The sequence below is a fragment of the Propithecus coquereli genome, unplaced genomic scaffold (genome assembly GCF_000956105.1).
Source record: "Propithecus coquereli isolate 6110/MARCELLA unplaced genomic scaffold, Pcoq_1.0 Scaffold35, whole genome shotgun sequence".
Classification (NCBI taxonomy): Eukaryota; Metazoa; Chordata; class Mammalia; order Primates; family Indriidae; genus Propithecus; species Propithecus coquereli.
Window position 1 is genome coordinate 4,185,718 of NW_012149174.1, and position 9,406 is coordinate 4,195,123.

The 9,406-nt window shown below is 40.4% G+C and overlaps 1 protein-coding gene across 1 annotated transcript in view; it reads right to left on the minus strand.

Moving 5' to 3' along the window:
- The window catches only part of SNX3 (sorting nexin 3), a 38,825-nt gene extending 32,225 nt beyond the window's left edge, over nucleotides 1-6,600 (minus strand). The window contains exon 1 of the mRNA XM_012651191.1: nucleotides 6,102-6,600. Coding sequence (XP_012506645.1) covers nucleotides 6,102-6,263 — 162 coding nt within the window. The 5' untranslated portion in view covers nucleotides 6,264-6,600. The remainder of the gene's footprint in view (nucleotides 1-6,101) is intronic.
- Nucleotides 6,601-9,406: the final 2,806 nt, after the last annotated feature.

Below are 9,406 nucleotides of genomic sequence, written 5' to 3' on the forward strand. Positions count from 1 at the left end.
AAAAAAAAAAAAAAAAAAAAAAAGAACAGAGAAGCTCATCCGGCAAGGGAAGGACTGGAAAAAACAGCAAACAAACTGCTGAAATAATTTTAGGAAAGCCAAGCAAAAAGAGATGCTACATCAGTGATAAAATCAAAGTTTGGAAAGTAAAGAATTAGAAAATGACCATGCTAATACTGCTGGACACAAAGTAATTTTACAAGAATTGTTTTAAGTCTTTCTATGATTCTCTGTTTAGAGGCACTGATCTCACTTACTTTGGTGGCTCAAATTATATACTCCATCATTCTATGTCATCAACTACATTGCTAGTCCTAAATAAAACATAGGACTTACATAGTTTTAAACAGCCACTGAAGGTTAAAAAAAAGTTAATCATTATTTTTAGAACCCCTAGTCCAATCTCAACCCAACTGCACAGACCCCTATCAGATATGCTATGTCTTCACACTTGCCTCTTACCTCTACTTACCAAAATTAATTCTCAGGAAGAGATCAAAACTTATTCACATTTAAGACTTCCAAACTAATGGGAGCACAAATTTATTTCTTGAAAATCAAATGAACTTATTCTAAATTGTAATTTCAGGCATCAGAAAAAAAAAAAAGGAAAGAATCAAGAGATGATCAGAGCATAACTAAAACTCCTAGAGGAGCCAACCCCAATCATCTGTTAATGTGGCAAAGCAAAGAACAGTATCTGTTCTTCCCTTCTTCACTGGGCTTCTGCCCAGGCAGACTAAATTTCCCAGCTTCCTTTGTAGCTAAATGTGGCAATGGGGCAGAAATAGAAATAATACAACTTTTAGGTTGTGTCCTTCAGGGGCAGGAATATGACTTCCCCTTGGCTAAAATGTGGATATGATGTTAGGAGCTGACAGTCAAGCCATAATACCAGCCCAGGACTATGCCTGAAACCTCTCCATGTGGAAAAAAATAAACTCTCTTCTTCGAGATCTTTGTGAGAACAGCCCAAACTGTATCTTAATTGATACAACCTTTCTGGCAAGCTATAGCAAGTGTCACGTTTTACTAACACATCCAAATTCCTAGGTTCTAAGTTAAATATTTCTTTAAAGAAGTAGAAACTTTGTGGGGCTGGGCTGCTAAAGGAAAGCTGTTCTTAACAGAGGAGGAAGTGTGTGCAAAGGCCTGGATACAAAAGAACTCAGCTTAATTGGGAGATCCAAGCAGTTCAGGACTGGAGCATAAACAAAAATAAGGAAGGGACAAGAGATGAAGGTCAACAGGGACCTCAGCTACCACATCTGCAAAACAGGGATATTATCTATTCTGCTTAGTTAAGTCAAAGATTGAATTTTATATATATGGCACAGTGCCGTACACATAACAGGCACTCTAGTAATGAGCTCACCTTTCATAAACATCACTAGCCAACTGTTACCACTTTTTCCTCAGGTGACTTTATCATAATACAGAATTTAATAGTAAGCTCTTTTCAGCTGTTTTATTTTTCCTGGCTGCAACTTACCTACTGTGGACTACTGAAGTCAACTCCCAGGTCTCAAGGGTGCCAGCACTGGGATTTCTTTCAAAGAGTTCAGACATCTGAAGGTGCCCTAACACTAGGCTGTAGATAACAAAGGTTTTAATATAGTATTTTTAAATAAATGAACTACAGCTGTGGACCAATTCTGACCCAAGACCAGAATACTTCAAATATAACCCTGGCTCTGACACTGATTAGATAACTTACTTTGGGTGAGATACAACCTTTTGTACCTTGGTTCCCTAATATTAAAATGAGCATTATAGAACAGAGTCTCTAATAACCTAATATAACAAGGCTGCTTTTTAACTGTCACTGCCCTCCTCTCCCTCTTCCCATTTCCTTAAGGGATGGATTAGGTAAGGATAGAATCTTCATTGCTAACAACATCTCTCTCCTGGAAAAGTCAGCTGCAACTAGCAGCAAGAATGTGTATCAGACAATATCTCATTGGCCAAATGACAGAGCTACACAGATTTTGCAGATGTCTTTCGGCATCAAAATACCCTGATTCTTTAAAACATCATTTTGGCCCTTTAATAATACATGTTTATAAATCCTAAAAACAAATCTATGAATAATTTATTTCTCAGTTTCCAATCTGGATATGACTCCCAATTTAGGATGACTGACCCAACAAATATCACCCATACAGGTTTAGAATGGCAAACTATCAAGATGCTGCATTTACTTTGCATCTTCTTTGCCAAAATTTTTATTAGCCAATTTTACTATTTAGCTTTATGTTTTAACATACTGCAACTTTTAAAAAGGCTATTTGGTTAAGTACTAAATAAGATAGCTTAGCTTATTTTTTTTTTTTTTTTGGAAATAGGGTCTCACTCTGTCACTCAGGCTGTAGTGTAGTGGTGGGATTATAGCTCACTGCAGCCTCAAACTCCTGGGCTCAGGTGATATTCCCGCCTCAGGCTCCCAAGTAGCTGGGACTACAAGCGTATGCCACCACACCTAGCTAAGTTTTTAATTTTTTGTAGAGACAGGATCTCGATATGTTGCCCAGGCTGGTCCCAAACTCCAGGCCTCAAGTGATCCTCCTGCTTTAGCCTCCCAGAGTGCTGGGATGACAGGTGTGAGCCACCTGCTCCCCTGGCTTCTTTTTATACCACCTTTGCTCAATGAAGGTATACTTCCATGACAAGTAGGTTTCTTGATGAGGAAATCTAACAATTTCAGTAACTCAACTGCATATTGACACAGAGAAAACATAGTTGATCACTGATGTAGAAGATATCTATATTTAGAAAGAGCTAATTTGTGAGTGCTTATTATGTGCCAGGCACTGTGCTAAAGGGATTTATGTGCCTTATCTCATTCAGTCCTAAGAGGTAGGTACTATTAATAGCACACCTTTTGCACAGAGAGGAAGTGGCACTTTGATTTTGTATCTTACCTGCTAGTAAATGGTAAATCTATTCTTTGAACCCAGGACTATCTCAGAGCTCAAGAAAGATCCTTAATTTCATTCCTGTTTGAAACAGTTATCTCCAGGTTAATAGAAGATCTTAATTAATTTAAAATCTCCAGAAAATTGAAGTTACATTATAGCACAAACTTCATAAACAGTAACTGAATTTCCCTTTTGGTCTTCTCTTTAATATGCCAAATAACTCTAGACCCTGAGCTTTCCTAAATCTTTAATCATTTATGGTGCTCTCTGCTGTACTACCCATTAGAACAATTTTAAAAAACATTAACACTATGCTAATTATTTTCAAAAGCCCAGAAATACTAATCAAATGATCCTAATAGTCTTAAACACTATTCTCAAACCAAAAGATAAATGGAGATTAGGAAACTTGCATTTTAAAGTACCACCATCCAGATAAAATTACCCTGTGAATTAGAGTAATTTCAATCAGACTGTATAAAATTGAACATTTTTCTCAAGACCAGAATTAGAGAGTAACTATAAGATAGTTTAAGGGCCCAAATTCCAGAACATGAAATGGTTTTCACATGGCAAATTCAATAGCAAAATGCAGACAGTAGGGGCTAGGGAGAGGAGCAACAGTTTAGAAAATGATAAGTAAAATTACAAAATGATTAATCTATTCATCTCATAGCTATTCTACCTTAATATAAAACTATAATTACTCTAAAAAATCATATGCTGCTTAAATAAGGCCTAATGTCTTACTATATGATATCTTGAGTTTTAACACATTACATACAAAGAGAAACTCAAGGGCATTTCATAGGCATTAAAAATTCTATTATGTTTTCTTATAAGGCACCTGCATTTACGATTGTAACAGTCATTAACAAGCAAAAAAACTGGCTTATATAAAAGTACAAACCAGGGTAGCCATAAAATTTGTTAATTCCCTAACTCATTAATTACTCTTAAAAGGATTATTTTCTTTAACATGCAAATGATACCAAAAACAATTTATATTTTTGAAGTGTCACATCATCTATTTGGTAGTAAGTATAAGATGTATAAAAAAGGATTAAATTGTTATACTAGAATCCATTTGATATAATGCAGTCAGCAAGATAAACACAAAGGTATTAAGTGAAGGAAGCGTAGGCAGGAGATTCTAATTCAATTGTGTGACAGGAAGTACTTACTATGGAACTTTAGAAACAGGAATACCGAGTTCTGTTTTAGCACAAGAACAAAAAGAAAACACAGTGGTGAATAAGGGCAAAAGAGGAAGTTCTTTTTAGTAAACCATCTGCCATACATTAAAGACAATCCAAAACCATTACAAAAGTTTAAAAAAAAAACCAAAAAACTTTTCCACTAAGTTTATATGAAAATGGCTTCTTTAGGTTTATTGGAGCCTGGATTTTGCAGTATCTCTATAACAAGACAGCTTATGGCTCATGTTTTACACATGCCTAGGGAGACAAGAGTTGGCTTGTAAAATTAAACTGTTTCATATCTTAAAGTTTGATGATTAACCTTTTTTTTAGCAATACTAACTGCATAAGAATCATTTTTATGCTGGGCGTGGGTTCAAGTCTGTAATCCCAGCACTTTGGGAGGCTAAGGCAGGAGGGATCACTTGAAGCCAGGAGTTCAAGACCAGCCTGGGTGACATAGTGAGACCCCCATCTCTTAAAAAAAAAATCATTTTTTAAAAAGTGCTTAAGGCTGGGCCCGGTGGCTCATGCCTATAATCCTAGCACTCTGGGAGGCCGAGGCAGGAGGACTGCTTGAGCTCAGGAGTTCAAGACCAGCCTGAGCAAAAGCAAGACTTCGTCTCTACTAAAATAGAAAGAAATTAGCCAAACAATTTAAAAAAATAGAAAAAATTAGCCGGCCATGGTGGCGCAAGCCTGTAGTCCCAGCTACCCGGGAGGCTGAGGCAGGAGGATCCCTTGAGCCCAGGAGTTTGAGGTTGCTGTGAGCTAGGCTGACACCATGGCACTCTAGCCTGGGCAAGACAGTGAGACTCTGTCTTAAAAAAAAAAAGGGGGGCTTAAGTTTCACAACAATGTGAATATACTACTGAACCATTAAAACGGCTAGGATTGTAAATTTTATGTTGTGTTTTTTACCACACAAAGTGCAAAAGTTAATGAGAAATTACTCCACTTAAACATGAATAGTAATTTTTTATGTAAATTTTGATTACTCTAAAGCCAAAATCATCTTATGCTTAATTTTTAATAAAGCAATTTGTTGTTGTTCTCTTTAACTACTCGGTTAGTTTTATGTAATTAATTTTTAAAGATACTTCCAAATATGGGCAAATTCTTTAATCCTGAATTACAGAGTGAAAGTGAAGCACTATTCACTTGGCATCTTTCAAATCATCTGAATTACTTACTGCCAACAAATACTAGTTATGAAATTATAAGTGTGTGTTTTACTCCAGCTGATTCCTTCATTCAGTGAAGTGTAAATCTCAAAATTAAGAAGCCAAGTTCCCTAAATGAATAGTTTTTTCTTAAAGCAATCGTAGTTTTGGATTGTGAGGTAGGCAACACTCACCACACCTCAGCCTTTTTTAGCAAGACGGTGGCCCCAAATGCTAAGGTCAAGCATTTCCAATCACCGTTCTCGCCTGGCTCAGCCCTATCAAAATATTTGTCAGGCTTTTGTGTACTCCCATTAAGTTCTGTTCAGAAGAGTGTACAACCTAGGTTAGTTCAGTAGCTCGGGAAGGGCCTGAAGCAAGCACCTTGGCTTGGCCACTTCTGGGAGGTCTCCAGGAAAAGAAAACTGGGAAAAGGCTTCAACTTTTCGCAACCCTCCTTTCTCAGTCAACATCTCACTGCCTTCCCGGTGAAGGGCTGTGTTCTCGAAAGATCTACCCTTTTCCAACTCAAATGTCATTCCCAGATCAGCTGCTTGAGGGGCAAGCAGCGCTCAACCCACGCCCTCTTTTTCGAGCACCTTCTTCAAGTGCCAGCGCTGGGCTCGCTCTGCAGCCCCCATACAAGCCCTACACGAAGAAGGACCCTGGCTCACGACCCCGGCCCGCCGACAGGGCTGTCTGACCGCCTCTGCAAGGGGCCTCCCAGCCATGGCCGCCTGATGAGATTCCCTCCTGGGTAGGGAGAGGGCAACCAAGGCCTCCGGAAGGTGTTTCTTGAGAGAGGGAAAAGACGGCCTCACCTTGACCCTGATTTCGTAGGTGGTGAAGCGGCCCCGGCCGACCCCCACCGTCTGCGGGTTGCTCACATCGATCTCCAGGAAGTTGCTGGGCGGCCCGTAGGCGTCATTCAGGTTTTGCGGCTTGGTGATCAGCCGCCGGGTGTCCGCCACGGTCTCCGCCATTTCGCTGTAGCAGCCGCCGCCACCGCCGCGGGCTCCCTCCGCCCCCTCCGCCTTCCTCCGACGCCGCCGCTGCTGCCCGCCGCGGGGACACGGGGCTCGCGCGCAGCGGTCGCGAAGCGAACGAGCACGTAGGGCGGGCGTTCACCCCGCGCGCGAAGCTCCTCCCCACGCCCCTCGGGCTTCCGCCACTGTGCCCCTGGGAGAAATAGCTGACTCGCCGGAACGCCCCGCCCGGGGCCTGGAGGCCCAGCCGAGGCCGGGACGGGTACCACTGAGTGGGGTTTGAGGAGAAGCAGTGTCACGGGACTTGTGGTCGCGGGCCGGTCCTGGTCGGACTACAGCGCCCACAATGCACCGGGCGAGCGCGCCGCCGGGCGGCGGCCTTGGCGCTGAGGACCCCGACGCCCGGGGCTGGTGTTTCCTGTCTCTGCGCTCCCTCAGAGCGCCGGAAGCGGTCTTCGCGGCTTGGAAGCTGCTGGGGCAAAAGGGAAAACGGCCAGACGTGGGAGGTTTGTCCGCAAGTCGGAACAAAACTGTCTCCACTAAGTCTGTGCTAACCTGCTTAGCGTCTCACCGTGAGCCCTGGAAAATGCTTTCTGAATAGCCTTTAACAAATTCCTCAACTGATGATTTTGACATAAACCTGAGAGTTTCACCAGACGTTTCTGGATTGATAAATTGGACAAACAAAAAAGCCTAGCGAGATCATAGCATTGAGGTAAAACCGTTTTTGGAGACAGGTCGACCTGCTAAAACAGAACAATAGGTAGTAGGCAGGTTGAAAGCTGTTTGTGTAGCCTAGCTGCCATGCCACTCTTTCATTTCTCACGAAGTCCCAGTAAGTTTTTAAAAAAATAAAATAAGTGATAAACATATCTCTACAATATTTGAAATGTAACTCAGGTAAGCCTTTGTAAGAAATGGAAAAAAACGAAACAATTAATTAGATCCCAGTTTATCTCTAAGGGTCCAATAGCAAATGCAGGTTTTTAGACGTTGAGATACAAAAAATTTCTTTATCTGCTAAGTGAGTTACCTCCCTTCATATTACGGTCTCACAACCATTCACGCGTTTTAAAAAATATGTTGAGTTTCCGTAACGTTATTCGCTTTAAATAATCTGATCTGTCCCTTAAACTGAAAATTTTCCCGTAAGATCAATAGCAACTTTTTAAAAAAATTTGTATTCATTTAAGGGGTACAAGTGTAGTTTTGTAGTAGTAAAGTCTGGGCTTTTAGTGTATCCATCACTCGGATAATACACATTGTACCCATTAAGTAATTTCTCATCACCCCCCTCCCCCCAAGCAACCATTCTTAATAACACTAAGAAACATTGGAATAAAAATAAATTACTGAAACATGTTGTGGATTGTTTTCCAGAAACCTCAACATCCAGTCATTCATTCAACAAATATTTATTGAAGGCCTGCTAGGTGTTTCACTCTAGATACCAGAGAAAAAAGTGTATATAAATCAGGTTTATAGTCTAGTATATAGTCCATCTTGGGGAGACAAACAAATAATATACCTGCCAATATGATTGGTGCTATGAAGAAAATAAAACTGTATAATATGAGAGTGACCGAGACAAGCTTGTTAAATAATTCTATCAGATAAGTCCTCTTTTGAGTGCATCTCTCTTTCAAAGAGTCAAAGAGTAAGGGTAATACCAGAATAAATATGCCCAGACGGCCTCCCTGCTGGGCCTGTCTCCTGATGCAAGAGAGCAAATGGAAACTTGACTGGTATGATTACAGCAGTGAGCTTGAGAAATGTACATAAATGACTCTGAATTGAAGTACATGAGAGCTAAAAGACCAGGAACCACTGTATTGTGTTGTAACTGTGACACCTAAACAAAGCAATCTTGGAATATTCTCAGAAAGCTTCTGTCTCATTCTTTGGAGGCCACTCAGGGCAGCCTTGGGCCACAGCAACAAATTCCTGCAGTGAAAAATTGGATACACAGGATAGCAGCATAACATCATGTAGTCATATAGCTAAAGAAGACCTTCTTGGTTTAAACATCGGGGCAAAAAAATAATCTTTATTTTTCAAGAATTATGATTGCTTTTTTAAAATACAAAAGAATACAAATCCAAAAAGCTATGTGAATTAACAAGAGAATTTAGTGGCTGGATGAAAGAAAATAAAGAATGTAATTAATAGCTTTCCTTTGTCTAGGCAATTTCTACTTAAAAAAGAAATGGGAAAAAAAAATCCTATTCACAACAGTAACCAAAAGTACAAAATACCTGGGAAGGAAGGCACAGGATCTAGAGGAACAAAACTATGAAATTTTTTTAAAAGATAAAACCTAAACAAAAAAAGAATGTGTATTCCTGGATGGGAGGACTTAATATCAGAAAAATGTCACTCCATCCAACATTAATAATTTAATACAATTAGAATCTCAATGTGGTTGGTTTTATATGGATAGGTGGGTGCACTGGGCAAGCTTTTTAAAAAGGTCATAAGGAGTCCACTTGCTTAAGGCTTCTTGCGCATGGCTCCAGGCCATAGTCATCAAATTTGGCTCACAATAAACCTTTAAATTATTTTACAGAGTTTGGCTTCTTTTCCATTGACAAGATTGGTGTCCAGACATGGAACTCAGAGAAGACTCAGGACCTCCCTCAAGGAGTAGCCTGAACTCAGCACCAGGTACCAGCATGGTCCCTTTGGGCCCCCCAACTCCAAGCTTCTCCTTGGGTGGAACTGGCATAATAGGTTACCTATCAGGGCAGCTAAAGTTTTGCCATGTGAACAAGTTCCAGTTTTCTCAGAACAAATTTGGATCCAGTTGTCTTTTATAAACTGAATATTGCGGGGGTACAAATGTTTTGGTTACACAGATTCTTTTTGCACTGCTTGGGTCAGGGTTATAAGTGTGCTGGTGCCAGGATGGTATGCGTTGTACCTGTTGGGTACGATTTCACCCACCCCCTACTCCCCCTTCCCACCTGCTTGATTTCCATTGATTTTACTTCCATCTGTACCCATGAGTGCTGATAGGTTAGTTCTCATTTAATGGCAAGTACATGTGGTGTTCGTTTTTCCATTCTTGGGATACTTTCCTTAGGAGAATGGTCTCCAGTTCCATCCAAATTGTTGCAAAAGGTATTAATTCATTTTTCTAA